The 19,507-nt window shown below is 50.5% G+C and overlaps 1 protein-coding gene and 1 long non-coding RNA gene across 4 annotated transcripts in view; one reads left to right on the forward strand and one right to left on the reverse strand.

The window, feature by feature from the left end:
- Window positions 1-19,507, forward strand: part of LOC141413800 (uncharacterized) — a 72,677-nt gene that overhangs the window by 24,979 nt on the left and 28,191 nt on the right. The window lies entirely within an intron of this gene.
- Window positions 1-19,507, reverse strand: part of Sez6 (seizure related 6 homolog) — a 43,194-nt gene that overhangs the window by 20,678 nt on the left and 3,009 nt on the right. For all 3 annotated transcript variants that reach the window (XM_074046496.1, XM_074046495.1, XM_074046494.1), the window contains exons 2-3: window positions 1,469-2,137; window positions 866-999 (exon numbers count right to left, since the gene is read on the reverse strand). In XM_074046496.1, the coding sequence (XP_073902597.1) occupies window positions 866-999; window positions 1,469-2,114 (780 nt within the window). In that variant the 5' untranslated portion in view covers window positions 2,115-2,137. The remainder of the gene's footprint in view (window positions 1-865; window positions 1,000-1,468; window positions 2,138-19,507) is intronic.

A 19,507-nucleotide genomic window follows, 5' to 3' on the forward strand; every position in this document is an offset into this window, starting at 1 on the left:
CTGTGGGGATGATAGGAGAGAAGCAGGCAAGTGTGAGAATTTTGGGGATTAGTTGGTGGAAGTAGAAGAGAGAGAGGGAAGGGCCATGGTGACCCCATGTTGTGTAACTCTGTGGACACCATCCACCATTATACCATGGTGGCCCTGCTCCAGGTTTCTGACCTGAACAAAGTGGGATGACAAGCAGGTTTGAGGGAAAAAAAGGAAGATTTGGTTTGTGGAGGTCAAGGAGCCTGTGGGACATCTTTGAGGACTTTCAGGCTCAGGCCTGGGTCTTCACAGAAAGTAAATCCCAAAGGAGGGATGAGATGGCTCAGGATTTTAGGGACAGATCTGACTCTCCCACCAGCTAGTCACCTCTTTGACAGTGTGGCCTTGGCAGTCTTCCCCACCCTGACATCCTAGGAGCTAGTTTAGGGCTTGGTCCTCAGGAGCTTTAGGGAGCATTTGCTGAAGGAACAAATGAGTGAATAAACACATGAATGAGGTTCTAAGGCTCAGGCCCAACCAGGCAGCCTTGTGTTTTCTCTACTTAGCCATATAGATTCACAAGCAGAGCTCACACTCACCCAATCCCCTGCCAGTCCAAGGCTAAAACCCCCTCCTCAGGCTGCCCTGAGCCCCAGAAGGAAGAGGGTGAGCATACCTGTCCTTCTGCAGCCCTCCCAGGGCACTGCTGGATAGGAGCAGTAGCCCTCTTCACTCTCTGCTGCACAGGACAATCTAGCCACACTTTTGGCCCTTCTCCCAGCCCTGGCCCTTAGTGTCCCTTAAGCATCTGTACCTCCCGCCCATAGCAGGCATGTTTCTGGGAAAGACAGTGTACTAACCCCTGCTTTGCCCTGGATGGATTCAGGTCACTCACCTTGATCTCCACGCCGAAACCAGGATAGACGGAGATGTAGTAGAAACAGTCCAGACCGACATCAAAGGGTGGGTTGGAGAGTGTAGGGGAGTCCACAGAGCCCTCTGGGCCTGAGAAATTCCAGCTACAGGGGCCTGGGAGGCAGGAGGAGACATGAGGCTAAACACAGCTCTGGTCAAGTGGGGCCAGCTAAGGCTGAACTGTGTGTGTACATACATGTGTGTATGTGTTTGTGTATAGTGTATGGTGAGGCTCACCTCTAGGGATGTCTATTCCCCTGCTGAAAGAGGAGCACATATTTTGAGCACATATACTGAGCACATATTATGCACAATTGTTTCTCAGTTCTCACAATGGCTCAAGGAGGCACACTTTCCTAGTGCTGTTTTACAGTGGACCCTCAGAGAGGTTAAATAAAACTCATAGGACCATGTTGGAAGAATCAGGATTTGAACCTGGTTCCACTTTACATGTCTCCTGCAGGCTGGCTCTTGGTACCAAAAGGCAGAGCAGGTTGGCACACTGTCAGAGACAGAGGCATTTAGGGACCCCACAGCTCCCCCCATCCCCACTTCCAAATCTGCCAGCCAGCAGGTAGCTGACCTGGTGGTTGGACTGTGGTGATGGTAGTAGTAATGATGGTTGTGGTGGTTGTGGTTTCCTCATCGTCCCCTGAAGCTGTGGAGGTGGCGATGGTTCCCTCCATCCCGATCCCTGTAGTCTGAGACAAGACCTCTGGAGCCCATGGCCTGCCTATGTCTCCAGGACCCTCCTCAGTTGGAGTCCATGCTCTATTGGGAGGTGTAGTACTGGGCCTCACCCCTGGGCGCAGGGTAGGCATGGGCATGCTGGGCCCTGGAGGTAAGGGAGCTGTAATACGAAGCACAGAGGGTTCTGACTCCAGGCTCCAAGGTCCCTCCCTGGACTGGGGCTGTGTGGGTGCTGCAGCCATGGCTGGAGTGGGACTGGTAAAAACAGGGCGGCTGTCCTGGTTGGCCAGGCGGGGAAGGGGACTTGAAGTGAAGGGTGTAGGTGGGTCAGGCTGAAAGGGCAATGCTGGCCTCAGCTCTTCCTCGCCCCTCTCTAGCCCCTCTTGAAGAAATTCTTCCAGCAGTGGGTGGTGGTTGAGCAGCTTCAGGGTGGGGGCTGTTGTGATGAAGTGGACACCTTGGTCTGGCTGCTCAGGTGTGGGAGCCGCTGTCAGCTCCCCATCTGTCTCCTTGATGCCTGTGGCTTGCCCTTCCCTCATGGTTGGGGCCTCTGAAGAGAGTCCTGAAATAATAATGGATGATCAGAGGTTCTCCTGCTATGCCACAGCAAGCAGCATCCCACCCAGCCCAGGCAGTAGGAAATCCATCTCACTTTTGACAGAAAGCCTTGGGAAGTATGATCATTGTTGAGAATCATGGAGCTATAAAATTTTAGAGCTGGAAGTGAGATGATTTCACATACTTCAAGGATGGCACATGAGCTAACTTTTCTCCTCCAGCACCTGAGACAGACATTACGAATCGATCATTGCACTATTTCCTGCTCACTCTGGGACTGTGTAAGCCTCTGGCAAATAGCCTAAATTCTCTAAACCTTAGTTTTTTTCCATCTGCAAAAAGGAGTTTCTTTTCTTTTTTTTCCTTTGATGGGACTGGGATTTGAACCTGGGGCTTTATGCTTATAAAGCAGGAGCTCTTCTACTTGAACCACACCTTCCGTCCATCTTGCTCTGATTATTTTTTGGAGATGAGTTCTTTCAAACTATTTGCCTAGGCTGGTTTCAAACCATGATCCTCTCTATTTCGGCCTCCCAAGTAGCTAGGATTACAGGCATGAGCCACTGGCGCCCAGACAAAATGGAGTTTCTTATTTAAGATTGACTGAGATAATACCACTTCTCTTTCGCATTTGATAAGTTCTCTTGAATTCTCTTTATCTTTCTTATGACACTAGTCAAGGTTCATTTAGGGCAGGGTCTAAAATAGGGATAGAATGGACATTTGGCATGACCTCTCCTTTATAGCAGACATTTCTGATCAATTTTGATTATTTCATGATGAGGCCACACAGGATTTCTGAATCCTTCTCAATACGGTTATTTAGGCAGCCATTAACAATCCATTAGGTAGGCAATAAAAGATGACACTTATTTGTCATCTCTGATCAAACCTATAGATTGCTCTGCTATTGATTATGTTGACTCATTTAACTACACAACTGGAGAAATGATACATATTCTGCTTGTAGCCCTCTAGGTTCTCTAGATTCTTAATTGCCAGGAAAAGGTCAATGGATGTTGGCTCCAGATTCAGCTCATATAGAATTTTGCCAGCTCTGAGAAGGCTGAGAGCTTATTCCTGATCCCCACAGCTCTCAAAATGGCTGCACTAGAATTTGAAAGGAAATACAGCCAGGGTGGGAGCAGAGTTTGCAAGGAGAAGTTTGGTTCCTCTGCATGTCTAGTGTGGGACTGTCATTCCACAGGCTCACACCCACCCCATGGATTGGCAGGCGTGAGGAAATGGCAGATGGCCTACATTCTGTTCAGGAGACCATAGCAGCTCTGATGTGTCAGACAAATGGGAGGAGGGAGGAAACTGGGGTGGGGGAGGCAGGTTTAGATTGGAAAGCTCTCCAGTCCTCTGGGTTACAAGGGCCTGAATAACTCAAAGCCTTGAGAACTGGGACCAACTGCTATGTCCTGAGATGCCCACTATAATAGCCCATTTATGCCCTGGCATTCATGCCAGGGACTGAAATCACAGTGTCCAAACTAGATGCCTGCCAGGCTCATACCCCCCAGAACAGATGGTCCAACAATACCAGGTGTCTTTTATCTAAATCAGTGATGGAGGGTTCAGGTAGTGTCTGTGACATGCCAGGATAGGGCTACTCTCTTTACCCACCTCCCAGATGTCACTTGGTCTTTGCCAGGTGAGCAGAGACTATTCTTAGCATGACACAGGAAGAGGAGCCTTCTCATCACGTAGACTGGAGCCCCGGAAGCTATACATTGCTACAGGTTTCTTTCCAGGACTGCCCAACAAGAGATGTGGCCCCTTGCTCTCAGGGTGGGCACCTGTGGGGTTCTTTGTTGGAAGAGGGAGTGCAAAGAGATCCTCTTACTCAGAAAGTGACCATAGCGGGCACAGCCCTCCTGCCGGCAGCCAGGTAGATGCTGGGCAATGGAGTGGAGCTAATGGGCACCTCCCGTCACTGTCGATTGCACTGATTGTGTTATCTAGGAGGACTGAGCACTTGGTTAAATGGGATGGAGATAGCATATCAAACCAGCAAATTGATTCCAAAATCAGCTGCCACTTGGTCTCCAGTGGGCACCACCCACTGTCAGAGAGGGTAAGATAATCTCTGGATGATAAGGCATTTCTGGAGGAGGGCATCTCCAGGCACCTCTGGTTAACTGTTAGAGGCCTGAGGTCCTGGGCACATCCCTTAGCTTCCCAGGGTTGTGGCCAGGAGGTCACAGGCTTCTCTTTGCCTGCCTGAGTTCAGGCAGTGTGAGCCTAGTGTGTCAGGCTCTTTCCAGACATGGCAACTCTGTGAGATGGGAATCTTCTTCCTGCTTTACAAAGAATCTGGAGCCTAGAGCAGGGAGATGAGGGCTTACCCAGTCTCTCAGTGCTGCAGCTGAAATTAAACCTGTGTCCACCCAGGAGAAAGTCCCCAGTCTTTCCAGACCAGCCTGACTCATGGGAGGAAGAGAACGGAGCTACCAGCAGTGAACACTCTAGCCAGTTGAGGCCCACGGAGAGTAATGGACTAGTCCAAGGTCTAGAGCAAGCGAAGTGGAGGCAGGACCAGAGCTTCTGGCATCTGTTATTCTGTTGTGGGAGCCTTCTGCCTGGACCTCAGGAGCCCCCACTCTGTGCCTGAAGCATATCTGAATCTGGGACCCAAACTGGAACTTCAACACTGCTCAACAGTGCCAGGGCACAAAGTTACACAGACCTGGGTTCAAGTGTCAACTATGCCACTTAAAAGTCACATTAACTGGTGGCTCACACCTGTAATCCTAACTATTCAGGAGGCAGAGATCAGGAGGATCAAGGCTGAAACCCAAACCTATCTCGAAAAAAACCCAAAAAAAACCCATTAACAAAACAATCTGGTGGAGTGGCTCAACTGGTAGAGTGCCTGCCTAGCATGAGACCTTGAATTGAAACTCCACCATATATATATATATGTCACATGAGCCTGGCCAAATCACCTCTGAGAGATGCCTTTGACTCCTCTGAATGCTCTAAATAGCAGTGTCCTGGGGCTGAGGGAGAGGCCACCTTAGGGCACCCTGGCCTAGGGTAGGGAGGAGCTGGCTCCCAAGGTGATACTTCTCCTCTCTGGGGGATTTAGGGTGGCAATGTGTGTGACCCTGGACATGTCATCCATAAAACAAGCATCCCACACCATCCACCTAAGGGCAGTCACCTGAAGGCCCTGCATGTCAGTGGGGGCCAAAACTGGTGACCACAACAGGATAGACTACCATGATTTCCACCTGCTGCCAGGACAGAGGGAAGTACTGGGCCGGCTCGGTCCTCTGTTCCCACAGGGTTGGGGGGCCGCTGCCTCTAAGTGGGCGGCGTCTCGGAAAAACCCCTTCTCTCCTCCCACCGCAGCCTCCTAGGCTAGGAGGCCCGGGAGCTTCCCTGCAGCTCCCAGCTCTGGCTGTGGCCCCACCACCGCCGGGGCCCTCCCCCCGCATTAGCTCTTAAGCTATGCAAATAGACATCCGAGGAAGCCCTGTTTAAAGTATTTAGACGAAATGAAAAAAGGCTTTCATCGGCACTAATGAGCCATTCAGGATGCCTCCCCGGTGGATTCTCTCCCGCTCCCGCCTCCCGGCCGGCGCCGCCCCTCGGTGGCCCCTCTTGGAATTGGAGGCCACACCCTCCTCCAGCCTCAGCCTGGGCTTCCTAGGGAGGGCAGCCCGTCGGCCCTCTCCTCCCCAGGGCCCAGCGGGATGAGGGTACAGGTGAGCGCCTCCACCCCCAGGTCTGGATGGGGATGGTGGTAGCCTTTGTTTAGAGAGAGGAAGCCATAACTGTGGCTTCTTCTTCTATGTCCAGCTAGGTAGGTGTTATGATCTCTGTCTTACAGATGGGTAAACTGAGGCTCGGAGCGGCCCAACCTGGTCCAGGATTACAGGGCTGGTGGGCAGTGGAGCTTGAGTCTTTATGCAGTGCCCCTTCCTGCGGGATCTGCTGTCCCAGGCAATGGTAGCACTTCCAGACTACTGCTCTGTGCTTTGCTTCTGTATCTTTCTGGACCACTCAGACAGAAAGCCTTGGGTTCCAATTCCACATCAATGCCTCATTGGCACGTGATCTGTCTCTTTTTTCTGTGGAATATTATTGAGGTGGGGAGGGCTCCTCTACTGACAGACATAGCTTTCACCTGCCAGCCTTGTCCCCATCCTCTGTCATTCCCACAGCCCCTGAAGAAGTGCTAGGCAGCTTAACAGGCAGGCCTCTGCCTCTACTGGCCCCTGTTCCTGTCTCTCACACCTCAGAGACAGGAATAGAGGCAGAGGACCCAAAGTTCTGAGATGAGTTCAGGCAGGACCCTCACCTTATAACAGCATAAACTCCCAGCTTGAGGGAGAGGGTGTGACTATGTGGGGGTGCAAGGAAGCTATGAGGGGATGCTGTGGGTTGGGAGCCTACTCCTGAAGGTTCCAGAGGTTAAGCTGGCCCAGCTTTAGGAGGATGGGAATTTAATGGGAACCATTTATTATCCCATAAAAATTAATGAGTTTATTCTGGAGGTTTCCTGGCCCCTTTCAAGTTTAATAGGGGATTAGTGAGGGCCTGGCCTATTATCCAGAGCCGAAGGGAGGGAGGTGGGACCTGGGTGTCAGGGTGCCTAGGTCCTCCTGAGCCACAGTTAGGTCTCCACAATGACAGTTCCAATGGCCTAGCCCTGCCCCCTGTACTGAGGGATCCCAGCTAGAGGCTGGCAGGCCACATAGAGCCCCTAAGGTCCAGTCCTAGAGGCTTCTGATTCCATGTGCTACTGAAATAATTAACCCCAGTGTCAGCTTCTGAGGTCAGTTTACTGCTGTCTGATTGCTTGCATTGACTGAGAATATAATTTCCATACTACAGATAGGGAAACCAAGGCCCAGAGCTGGATGTGGCTTTTCCAAAGTCACCCAGAAACTATGGTAGAGCCAGAATGAACACATTTGGAGCCAGGCAGCTGAGGCTGGTCAGGCTCAGTGCTCACTATGTATTGACCATACATTCAGCACTCTCACGTATACTGTCTCAACTTCCTCTCACTCCAGGGAGGTTTGTGTCATTATCCCAGGAGATAAAGACTTTGAGGCCCAGAATGGATAAGTAATTCATCTAAGATCACACAGATAATGAGTAGCAGAGCCTAGGACTAGAACCCACAGCTCAGCTCTACTGTTACTCCCACTGGCTTTCAGCTGCAGCCCTGGGCCTCCCATCTTCCCCCTAGCCTAGATGCTGCTATCCTGGGGCATTGATGTGAGGAGTCCTGAGCTTGTAGTGATGGAGTCCTGGGGGTGTCTTAGAGAGGCAGTTGTTGGGTGGGCACAGAGCTACACTAAAGGTATCTTCACATGGCCAGGACAGTGTCTTCCCTCTCTCATCCCATTTGCTCTTGCTGTGCTTTCTTTACTGGTTTTTTTTTTTTTTTTTTCCCCTTGGTCTCTTCAAAACCCTCTCTATCTTTCAAGGCCCAACTCCAGTCCCCTCTCTAGGGAGCCAATCCTACCTGGAAGCCAGTCGCTTCCTGATGAGCCCTCAGCATATGTATGTCTTGCATGGTGGGCAAGAATCATCATCAGACATCTTTCTTCCCATATCTCTATCCACTAGATAGATAGAGAGTATCAGTGGTCCCTGATACTAGGCTCAATGACTTCAGGGCATACAGTTTCCAAGTCCCAGTTCTGCCTATCTGCAAATTCAGAAGTCACCCTTCTCCCCAAATCACCTGGCCCTTGGCCAGCAAGGGTGGGCAGAGGTGGGTTCTGCAGGGAGAAGATGGGCAGCCAGCCCTTGGGAGTGCCCCAGCACAGCCCCAACTAGCAATTGATGGGGAGTGTCTGCTGGCACAAGTTGGTGAGCACCAACCCGTCTACCCCCTCTTCCTCTGCCACTGGCCATCCCCATCATACCTTCTCACTTCTACTTTCTTTTTCCTGGTCAGCCCCTGGCAATATGGAGAAGTCAAGATTGCAAAATGAATGGGGGCACCTCCTTTTGGCCAGGTTCCAGGTGGCAGCAAACTAGCTGGTTCCTAGAACCTGAGCCCTTGTTGTCTCTATGAGCTCTCATCCCTCCCTCATTTACTCAGGAGGAAATTGAATCTAGAGGGTTTTTCCTGCTCACACAGCAAACTTGGGGCAGGACTGGGACTGAGGATATTGGGTTAGGAAGGCACCTGACCTAACTGCTCTGGAGCGTGAGCCCTTTAAAGTCTGCCAAATGTGGGCATACCTCCAGGGCTAGAGCTCACTGACCCCTGAGCCACCATGAAACTACCACCTCCCACCATCCTATGTGGGGATGGGAAGTAACCCTAGGCTGCAGCATCTCCAGGGTTGAGGTCTTATTGCCAGGTGCAAGGAGCATGGGTGGAGATAGTGGACACCTCTCCTGGTCCTGCCCCTAATAGATTAGACCCTGTCTTTTTATATAAGTCTCTTCCTTAACTTAAGCCTCCATATCCTCATCAGTAAAATGGAGAAAGTATCAAAGGGTCTTGCCTGTTCTCACATTCCAGAATCCAGTGAACCACAAAGGGCTCTGTGAATAAAACTATTGAAGGCTATCATTTATCAAGCATTTACTACATGCCCAGCAACATTCTATGTGGTTTCCCAGAATTAACACACTGAATTCCACAATAGCTCTATGAGATGGGACTTTTATTATCGCATTTTATAGATGAGGAAACTGAGACCTTGGGAAGTACAGTCCTCAAGTTTACCACTTTGGACATGTCAGATTCAAACCTGGGTTATCTAGCAGCACTGTGGGAAAGAATTAAAATGGAATGTCTGTTTCCTCCTTTGGGCCAAGGGAAACAGGGCATGGTGTTCGACAAAGAAAGATGAGAAGGAGCCCATGGTTTTCATGAAGACCTCAGGAGAATCAGAGCTGTTAGTCACTCACTGATAACCCAGGAAGGGAGAGTTGCCTACTAATGATGATGTTTGCTTCTCAATTGTGGCCAACCCCTGGTATTCTGCAGGTTGGGTTTTCGATGGGCAGTTTTGGGAGCTCAGGCAGAGCTAACTTAGGAAGACTTGGATTTCATGGGTGGAACTTTTGGCCTCGTGATCTGGCCCAGGCTGGGCCTGAGTTATACATGTTCCATGGGAATGCCTGCTCTGCTCTACTGACTTGCCCTTCCTCACTGCTCACAGCAGCAGAGGGCAGGGTGTATGACATGGCCACAACCCCAGGGCTCCTGGGGCAGTTAGTCCCAGAGCAGCTGCCCAGCCTTGGGGCCAGTGTAGGGAATTCACATTTACCAAGCACTCCCTGTGGGCCAGGCACATACCTCCTAAAGAGCTGTAGTCTACCCAGAATGGCTGGCTACCCTTTGTGCTTAGAATCAATGTTTTACATACGAAGAAATCAAGGCTGAGAGGCAAAGTAAACCATCCCAGTTCATTTAGAGAGAAAGTGGCAATGAAGGGCTTGAACAGGGTCTGGCTGGCCCACAGCCTTGGATCACGGATCACCATTTCTACTACATTGATGTGATCCATGCAAGCATGTGCTTGTATGTGTGTGTGTGTGTGTGTACAGGTCCAAACACATGCACTGGCCACAAACCATTACCATTTGTCCTTGCTCATGGATTTCGCACCCTGGAAACTCAAGCCCAGAAAGGCCCTAGCTCTTAGAGGAAAGGGTGCACTTCTCCCAAAATGGCTGTCATGCTCCCTGCTTTTCATGTTGCCCTCTCCTGGACCCTAACCTGACCCTTCTCAGGGCCATCTGTCTCGCATAACCCCTCAGGCTCTGAGTATGTAGAACGAGAGTGGGGACACTGTTCTGCTGCTGTGGTTGGACTAGTCTTTTCACCATTCTGTCCCCTCCCTCCTTTCAGTCTGTGACCAGGGGCCCAGGGTAGAGAGAGCTCCCTGCTAACTGCCATGTTCTCTGCTTTCCAATTTAAAATCTAATATGGTCTCGCCACTGCAGAGCTGGGGGCTGGAGAGGTGATTAATGAGGCCTCTGCTACGGCATCACCTGCTGCGCTGTACACCTTCCCCTGCAGCCCTGTAATCCCCCTTCCTGTCTGTCTGTTGGCCCAGAGGACCTGGAGGTCCTAGCCCTGCCTGCCTACTGTTTCTGGGGCTGGGCAGGTGACACAAGAACTAGGGGCCTGGAATGCAGACCTGGGAGGTAGGGGCTGAAGAGTTGGCCCTAGCCTCTGGGAAGAGCAGCAAAGTCCCCCTTGATGTCACCCCCCCTTCCTAGTCTGATCTATTGTACCTCATCCTGATTCTGCTACCTCTAGTACTGTGGCCAGAGCAGGGGTCAAGGTAGGCACGGAGGTGAGTGCTGGGCTTCCTTACTCACTGCAGGGGTTCCTATCCATTAGCTCCTTTTATCCATTTGTTACCCCAGACCCAGTCTGCCTGCTATGGTAAGCAGGAGACAAAGTAGCTATCTGCTAGTCTCAGGGTGGAGCAAGTGAGAAGAGGGACATGGCCTTGAGCTGGGTGCTCAGTCATAGCCCTTCCCCAGCTTCCACCACCTTCATAAGCAGCAAAGACCATATTTCTCTGGATGGCAAACCTTGGAAACGTCAGCAGGAACAAGGAAGGCTGTGAAGGCAGGAACTGCACTCTCCATGGAGCCAGTAACAGGGCCAACTCAGTCCAGCCAAGTGGTGAACTTGGAGGACAGGAGTGATCTAAGGAGGAATAGCCATCTTGTTCATCTTCTGCTCCCTGCCTAGCTCCAGTCATTTGCCAAGGACAACCCTTCCTAGCCATGGAGCCAAGCAAGATAGGACAATAAGGTGCTAAGGTTGGAGAGCAGGTACCTTCCTGGGCCCCATACCAGCATCTCTGGGCTGTCACCCTCTCCCAGCCTAGACCTACCCTGAGGTTCAAAAGTCAATTCCATTGAGGCCATTCCCACCATGCATGTGCACCTCTGAACTGAATCACCAGTCTGATAGTCCCAAGATTCTATGAGCTTTGGGTTAGATGAAGGGACTTGTTTTGTGCATAAGGGTCAAAGTCACCTCTCCGCCGTTGTCATCTTGCCCTTTGTTTTTGTCTGCTACATCTGGAAAGAGATGGATTGGGGAAACTTGGCTGGGAAAGTAGGGGCCCTGAGCCCAGGTTGCCCAGCTCTCTTTTTTGTTTCTTTGTTTTTGTGGAGCTGGGGTTTGAACTCAGGGACCCGTGGTTGCTACATGCTACTTGCGCTACATCCCCAGCCTCTACCCTGGCCCTTAATGCTGAAGTAGGCTCTGACTACTATTTGCCCAGGAGATCACTAGTGTGTCTGTTCTTAGTTGCAGAATCTGAGGAGCCTTGTGAGCCCTTATCAGAGCCCTGGCTCTAGAGTGGAGGTAGTTTTACCACTGACAGGCTGTGTGGCCTTTGGCTTGTCCTATTCTCTCTGGGCCTGTCTGGTTTTTCATAGTACTTGGGTCCTCACTTTTTAGAGAAAATTGGGGTGAGTGGGACAGAGTTATAGCCTCTCTGTTATTGGAGCCTCCTGGTATGCAGAGGTGGGAGTGGAGGGGGCTTGACAGGATGGAGAGTCATGCTGTGTTGACTTGCCACTTTCTTTCTGTGTGTTCTGGAGCCCATCTTCTCATCTCCATCTGTTTGTTGGTATTTGCTGAGCATTGGAGGGCTAGGCTGTGTGTGTGCATGCCTGTGGAAGTGTATATGTGTATGTGTGCAAGTGAGTATCCTATGCATGTGTGCACATGTGAGTATGCACAAGTGTGAATGTGTGTGTCCTTCTGTATGTGTGTGCATATGTGTGAGTGTGTGCACAAGTGTGGGTATGTAGTACATTTATGTGCATATGTATGCATGCATTTGGGGGGCACAGGTGGGGGTGGGGAAGAGATTCAGAGAGCCCTAAAATTGTGAGCATCTCCTGCATAGCCTCTGGGCTGTCATTCACCTATACCATCTGATAATGCCTCCTCATCCCACAGGTAAGGAAGCACTGTCAGAGAGTTGACTTTACTTGAGAGAGGTGGTCTATCTAGGCCTGGAAAGCAGACTCTGGGGCATTCTTCTCTTGTGAGCTTTAGACAGCAAAAGGACAGATGCAGAACAAAAGGCCTCTGAGAGCAGACAGCTCAAGGCAATATGTAGGTACCTCTCTGAGGGAGGTTGAGGCTGCCCTCAACCCTGAACCCGGGGCTGGACCCTTGGTTCAGACCCCTTAAGCTGCTCTGCCCTACCCTCTCCCATCTTGTAGCAGTTTCCAGAGTAGCTGCGGTAGTGATGGAGGCAAGCCCCAAGAGCCTCAAGGGTTTGGAGGGTAATGAACTTTAATGGTGGTCATTGGGCAGACCGAGCTACAGCAGGGGTCTGAGACCCCTCTGCTAAGTGCAAGAGCAGTACTGGAAGACCTTGGATGTGTAACTTCTCCAGGATGTGCCTCCATCCTCTCTGCTTCCTTTCGAGCCCCTATCTGCCTTTTCTAGCTTCTATGGGGAAGATCCAGGAGCTCCAGTCTGACTTCCCAATAGCCTAGAAAGGAGTCACTGAAAGCCTAGGCTCTGCCCTTGGGGACTTTGTTAGCAATAATGGCGCCGATAGGTTTCGTTTCTTACTGCACCCTTAAGCTTCTGTTGGTATGACAAGGAACTTCCTCCCAACACCAGGCAGATGATTAAGCTTAAAATGAAGCTTAACCAGCCCTAGCGTATGGGCTTGCACCTGTGCACTAGCCCAAACTCCCTTTGCCTCCATGGCCTTGTGCAACTGAGCAAGGTGGCCTCACCTGCTCAGCACTCCAGTCTGTTAGACTCCCCAGGCCTGTCCCTTCACTTCCTCAGCAAGCCTGAGTGGAGCAGGTGAGGGGGTGCAAAATTGCTAAAAATAGCAGCAAGTGTCTGCAACTATGAGTCTCCTTGAGGGGTCAGTGGAGCCCAAGATTGGGAAGAAAGAGTGGAGTGGGTTGTAGGGAAAGGGAGAGACCAGGCTGAGCTGGGATCTGCTGTGCCTACACTTGTGCCACTGCCCCAGGATGAAGAGACAGAAGGCACAGACACCCAGGGATAGGTGGACAAGCCAGGCAGAGATGCACATAGTCATGGCTACCCATACATTTTGGGTTCTTCTCAGGAGAATCCAAGGAATATCAGCTGGACCAAGCTGCTTGGCCTTCAGTCCCTCAGGACTCTCCCTTACCCCAACCTTGCTTTGACCTCCAGGCACTCCACTGAACTGGATATGTGGACACTTGTAGTTGAAAGAGCTAAACCCTCCCCTCCTACCCTGGCCCCTGCAGTTTTCACTACCTGAAGCCCAGGACAGGGAAAGACCAGGTCCACCAGAGGCAGCATCAGGAACACATGTAGAACAGGGCCAAGGCTTAGGGAACCAACCAGTGGCTGGGGCTCCACCCTGACCTGAGCAATAGGCCTTTTCTTAGTCTGGGCTGCAGGCATAGAGGGATGGGAGAGAAGTTACTGGACACAGTAGGACAGGATTAGGGCTCTGTCATGAGATAGGCTGTGGGGAAAGGAGGACCAGGTCACTGGTAAATGTGCCAATGACCTATCTTGAGCATGCCTTGCTTGATCCCACCTTCATACCTTTGCCTATGGCTCCATCTCCTCCAGTTTCTCTAACCAGCCACAAAATAGGACCTTGTGACAGGAGGAAGACTGCCAGCTGCTGGGCCAGATGTTTCAAATCATCAGCACATCTCCTTGCTGGATGTAAATGATATCTAAACAATGTCCATCAGAGCAGCCTGCCAGGTGAAAGTCCTTAGAGGCACCTTGACCCCAACTTTCATTCCTCTGTGTTGTTAACCATCACCTTTCTGGTCAGACATGGTCAGGCTGGTGCTCATTCCCTGACCCCTTTCTGAACAGTCCAGCCCTGGACTCTGTCAGGTCTAGCCCCTGACAAATGGGCCCCTTCTGGTGCCTGACAGCTCCTGCAGTTAGAGGAGTTAGAGGACCTCCCCTGAAGCAGAGCTTCAGGTCCCCTCCCAATCTCTACCCCTCTGATTTTCTTTGGTACTGATGCTGTCAATGAAAGAGATGGCATAGGAACAGGCACCATGAATTCACAAGGAAATTGAGACACAGGGAAGCAACATAACTATTCAAGGTCACCCAGCCAGCAACAGCCTATACTGGGTTTAAACCCTGGGGTCCTGGCCCCCTAACTAGCACTCTGTTGTTTGGGTTCTTCCTTTGGGATTTCCCCCTCCTCCATGAGGCACAACTTGGTTCCTTACACTGCCTGATGCCCCTCCTTCCAGGCTCTGGGACTCCCTAGGCACCTGGTGGCTTGTGGGACCCGGGCCAGACACTCAGCAGGTGGCTTCTTAGGGGACAAAGGAGCTGGTGATCAGCTGCTGAGCTGAGAGGGAGGAGGGACCAGGAAGAAGCTAGGGCAGGGGTTGAGGAATCTGGGCTGGGAATGAGGCGGGGCAGGGTCTACTTTGGTGACTTTAAAAAAGGAGCCAGGGAACAAAGAGGAGGAAAACAGCATATAAATGAGATGGGGTATAGAGGGGGAGAGCAGCTCAATGGTTTAGGCATTTTTCACTGAGTCCCTCTAAGTTTTGCCCTCCTGGCCTGATGACCAGCTGAAGTGAGGTGCTCAGGATTGAGAGAAAAGCCCACTGGGAGGGAAAGACTGGGAATGGGGTGCTGAGGGACATACTGAGGTTGATGCCAGGGTGTCAACACTTATTTTCGCTAAGCCCCTGGGGACTGCACTATAGGGGTGGAGAACCACTGCTTGGATCGTATAGCACATTTGTTTTGGTGGCAGGCAGGAGGGACCCTGCACCAGGTCTGCTTTGTTGAGAGTTAGGGGGATACCCGGACCCAGCACAGATAAAAAGAGTTGTGATGGAGGACCCCATCATGGCCTGACCTAAGAACCCTAGAGGTTTGCTAGACTCTCACAGAATCAAATGGTAAATTCCCTTACTGCAGATGACAAACTGAGGTGCCGAGCAGACCCTGTCCAGAAATCTCTTGTCCTTCTGAAAGCCAGCGTAGTTGGTGCTGTTTGGCATATCATCTTCATCTTATTCAATTAAAATCTGAGGGTCCTTCCTTGGTCTAGGGAGAGGTAGTCAGAGCTGAGCTTATTTTTATTTTTTGATGGTACTGGGGTTTAAACTCAGGGTCTTACACTTGCTAGGCAGGCACTCTACCACTTGAGCCACTCCACCAGACTAAGCTGAGCTTATTTATGAAGAAGGTAGCTCCCCTCCAAACTGGGTTCCTTAAGTATGAGAATTACTTATGTATTCTTGCCTATCAAAACACCTGGTAGATTCTGAATAGAAGGTTGTTGAGTGGAGAATGTATGAATGAGTGAAGGATGGACTAAGTTTTTGATGGTGGTATTTGCTATTTATAGTACAGAGAGAGCCATCTGGACTGGCTGATCAGGAAAAGGGGAGGTGGGATAATTGAAAATAAGTAGAACCCAAGAATTCCAGGTATGGAAAAATGGCTGAGCAAAACTGTAGAGGTTGGACCAAATAAGGTCTAGGATTCACTCTTGGCATCCTCACCACACTTCCCTATTGCCCCTCTTTTTCCACGCCTACTCTGTCCCTGCTTATCTCCTGGCAGAGCCTCTTGTTCCTGCTGGGCCCAGCCAGGACCTCCTATCTCACCCCCTCCCTTCCTGCCAGACTGCCTGCCAGTAAGGCTGCAGACTCCACAGCCTGAGACCCGGATTGTTGTTGAAGAAGTGGCAGGTTTGTTTGCTCCCAAGCCCTCGAGAAATCTCAACAATCAATGGCCAACAACACTGTGCCTGCGGCTGCAGCCATCGATCCTTTTCTCCTAGGGCTGGCTCCTGGGAAGCAGGTAGGCAGGTAGAAGAAAGCTGGGGCAGTCTTGTGCCTTCCCACTTGGGGGCTGGGCCTCAGCAAAGGCTTAGGAGGGTGGGTAGTCCAAGATGTCAGGACAGGCTAGACTGGTTCTTTCATTTCCCATGGGTGGGAAAGTCACCCAGGGCCAACATGTTTCATTCCTTTGCCACTAAGGATAGAGCAAAGTAAAATATCTCTAACCTGCACCATTAAGGGCTTGAAAGTAGACCTAGCAGAGAAGCAACTGTCATGACCAGAAATGTGCTAAAAGAAAGTTAGAAGCTGTTTATGTCTTGAATCTGACAATATGAGCTTGATCTTGGTCTATAAAAGACAGATAATAGCTTCTATCTCATGGAGATGATATGAGGACTAAATGAGTTCATGTATATGAAGCATTTAATAGAAAGCCTGGCACATAGTTGGCACCTAATAAATGTTTGCTGTTATTGTTGCTATTATTATAGTTTTGAAAGTGATGTTCTCTTGGGTTCCTGTCCATCTATACTGCCCTAGACTAGGGGAGAGGACACAGGGCTGGCTGATGCCAGGCTTTGCAAAATGGGCAGGCACTTTGGAATATCCTTACTACTTATTAACTGTGCAGTCCAATGTAAGTGGCTTGACCTGTCCAAAACTCATTTTTCCCATATATAAAGTGGGGATTATTAATCTCTTCTTGTGTTAAATAGAAAAGGAATGTGAAAGGCTTGATGAGTAAAACCTGGGCTCCTGGGAATCCTGGGCCAGGTCTTATACCTTGATACATGTTTGTGGAATGAGTGAATGAATGAATGAAAGAATGGTGGATAGTTGTACCCCAGAGCCTGCTTTTTTAGGAGCTGACAAATGTTCATGAACCTGAATTGTTGTGGTCTAGATGATTCTTATGCTCCCACTTCTTCTTTCAAAGACATGTTGAATCAGAGCTGTTCCCCAAATCCCATGTTTGTTTCTCTGAGCAGTCCTTCTAGGGTGTCTGAAGCTGAGATGGATGAGAGGGCACTAGAGCCAGATGACATGCAGTTGTCCTTTTACCCCAGTCCTTAAGTCTTCCCTCTCAGCTAGCAGGGTTGGCAGGTGGGTGCTATAGGAGCAGATCAGGAAGGCTGGGCCCTGAGCTTACCTATGCTGATTTCACCTGTGAAATTCTCAGAAATTTATTAACATGCATTTAACGTCTTCCATGTGCTAGACTCTGTACCACTGAGGACACAAGCAGTGGTGGCACTAAGTGGGAGAGACTTTACCCCATTAAGAATGGCCATCAACACCCCATCCCCAACTCACCTCAGGCTGATGGCCTGACAGCTTAATTCGTAGAAGGAAAAAACTAAGTAAAGGCTACAATTTACAGTTGTGGTAATTGGTCAGCTGTTAGGAAAGGGAAAAAAATCCTCACATCTATGTAAAAATAGTGTACTTGCCATGCAAACTCAGCTACAAGATGCATTTCTAGCTACCATGGGTCCACTTCTCTATTTCAACAAGCCAGCTGATCCTGTTTCTCCCAAATAGGCAGTTTGGAGCTGCCTGAGATATGTGGGGTGAGGAAAAAAGACTTGCTGTCTTTTCTCTGAGTTCAGTCTTGCTGCTGGGAGGACCATCAGGCAACCAGGCAAAGGCTTATGACCCAACAAGATGGGTACCTTCCTTGGAGGAAGCCAAGGGACTGTGGGAGCATAAAAGAGTTCTTTGACCCAAGCTGGAGGACAGGTGAGGCTTGTTGGAAATGTAGGCCCCGAAAGTGACCATGTGGAGAGGAGTGATCTGGCAGAGAGAGAGAGAGAGAGAGAGAGAGAGAGAGAGAGAGAGAGAGGCTTAAATACCCCTCAGTGAGACTTGGCATGATCTGATTGGTTAGGATCTTATGGTTCATGCTGATTGGAGGTTGGGGGAGAAGGAGAATTCAAGCTAGACTTGAGGCAGGACCGTGACCCTGGAAAACAGAAGCTTAAGGGTGCAGTAAGAACCGAAACCTATCGGCGCCATTATTGCCAACAAGGCTAACCCTCAGATACCATAGAGCAGATGCTCCATAAATACATGCTGATAAATTACTGAAGTGCCAGCTAAGCCAATACTTAAAGCATGAGGTAGAGTGAGCCAGGTTGGCCCAGAAGGAAAAGAATTTCAGGCAGAAGGAACAGCATAGGAGCTGTTGAGAACTTGGCTAGTTGGGGGAATTGATACTAAAGCTCCTTTGGCTTGGCTGTATTAAACATCTTTCTGGAATTATTGCTTCCTGTTGGAACTGGCCTTAGAGACCTCCTAGTAACTGTTTTCTACCTCCTGGCTGTAGACCAGGATTGGCAGCATTTTCTCTTACTTATAGAACCTGGTTCCCCATCCCTGTAGAGCCAGTAAACCAGACACCTAGAATCTGCAGGACTTGACAAGCCTTTGAGTCACTGATGTGGCCCCAGGCTTGGCAACCATGAATTTGGTGTAATCTTACATTGAAGGCTCTAAGAATGAGGCCCGGAGAGGCCAAGGCATGCCCAAGACCACATGGCAGGCTGAGCTCCTAACAACTGGGCTGAGAGGTTCCGTCACAAAAGTTACCCTTGCCTACAGGCCCCCTTCTGTGCTCTCTTTCCTGTTTGGGGGAAGGTGGAATACTGAACCCTGACAGCTCTACCCAGGTGGGGGCGCAGGATTTCTGAGCTGGGCAGAGTCTGGCAGATGGGCTTGAAAGGTGGGGACAAGAAGGGCATGAGGAGGCTGGAGGGCCTGGGACTGGATGTAGAGAGGTATTAAAGAGGCAGGTTTTCTGATAAGCTCCTGTATTCAGGCAGCCAAGTGTGTGTGGGGGGGGTGGGGGGATAGGCAAAGGACTCAGTTCCTAATTAAGCCCAGCCCTTGTGTCTCCTGGCTCCCCATTAGTGCCCCACGGTATCCCCAAGGCATTTTAAGCTGCCACCCTGCTAAGGTGTCTGGGATGGATGCCAGGGCCTGCCAAACTTGATGTGCTTAGGGCCATGAAGGGGCAAATAGTGAACTTAGATACCCCCACCCCTGCCATAGCAGTCTCTGGATCCTCCAGTCTCCTTAGAAGTCCAAGGGGACCTGTATTAACTTCTGGGACCCTGAGTGGAATCCAGACTGTCCCCAACATCAATTTCTGACCCTGAAGTGCCAGGCTAGGGAACAAGATGTAGGGCAGCTTCTGCAGCAGCCCCCACACTCAAGAATGTGCAGTCATAAACCAGCACCAACCAGGGATCAGGCAGGAAGCAGCAATTACCATTTTAGGTTAAGGCAGCCCTGGTTTGTTAACCCTTGAAGCAACAGGAATCCTGGAAGCCAAAATCTCCTTCTCTTTCTCTCCTTCCTCTTACAGGGCTTCCCTCCCATGCATCTCCCCCCCCCCCCCAGTTCTTGGCAGAGTGAGCAACTGAGACTTTCTGTTTCCAGTCCCCCTCATCCCACCATACTCAAAGAAGCTCAGAGAGGTGGAGCTGAGGGTCCAAGGTCACACAGCCACGGAGGCAGTCTCCACCCCTGGAGACCTAATCCCATTCCAGTACCAGCAGCTTCTACCTTCACAATCTCCCCAGGCCACATTCACACA

The sequence above is a fragment of the Castor canadensis genome, chromosome 11 (genome assembly GCF_047511655.1).
Source record: "Castor canadensis chromosome 11, mCasCan1.hap1v2, whole genome shotgun sequence".
NCBI lineage: Eukaryota > Metazoa > Chordata > Mammalia > Rodentia > Castoridae > Castor > Castor canadensis.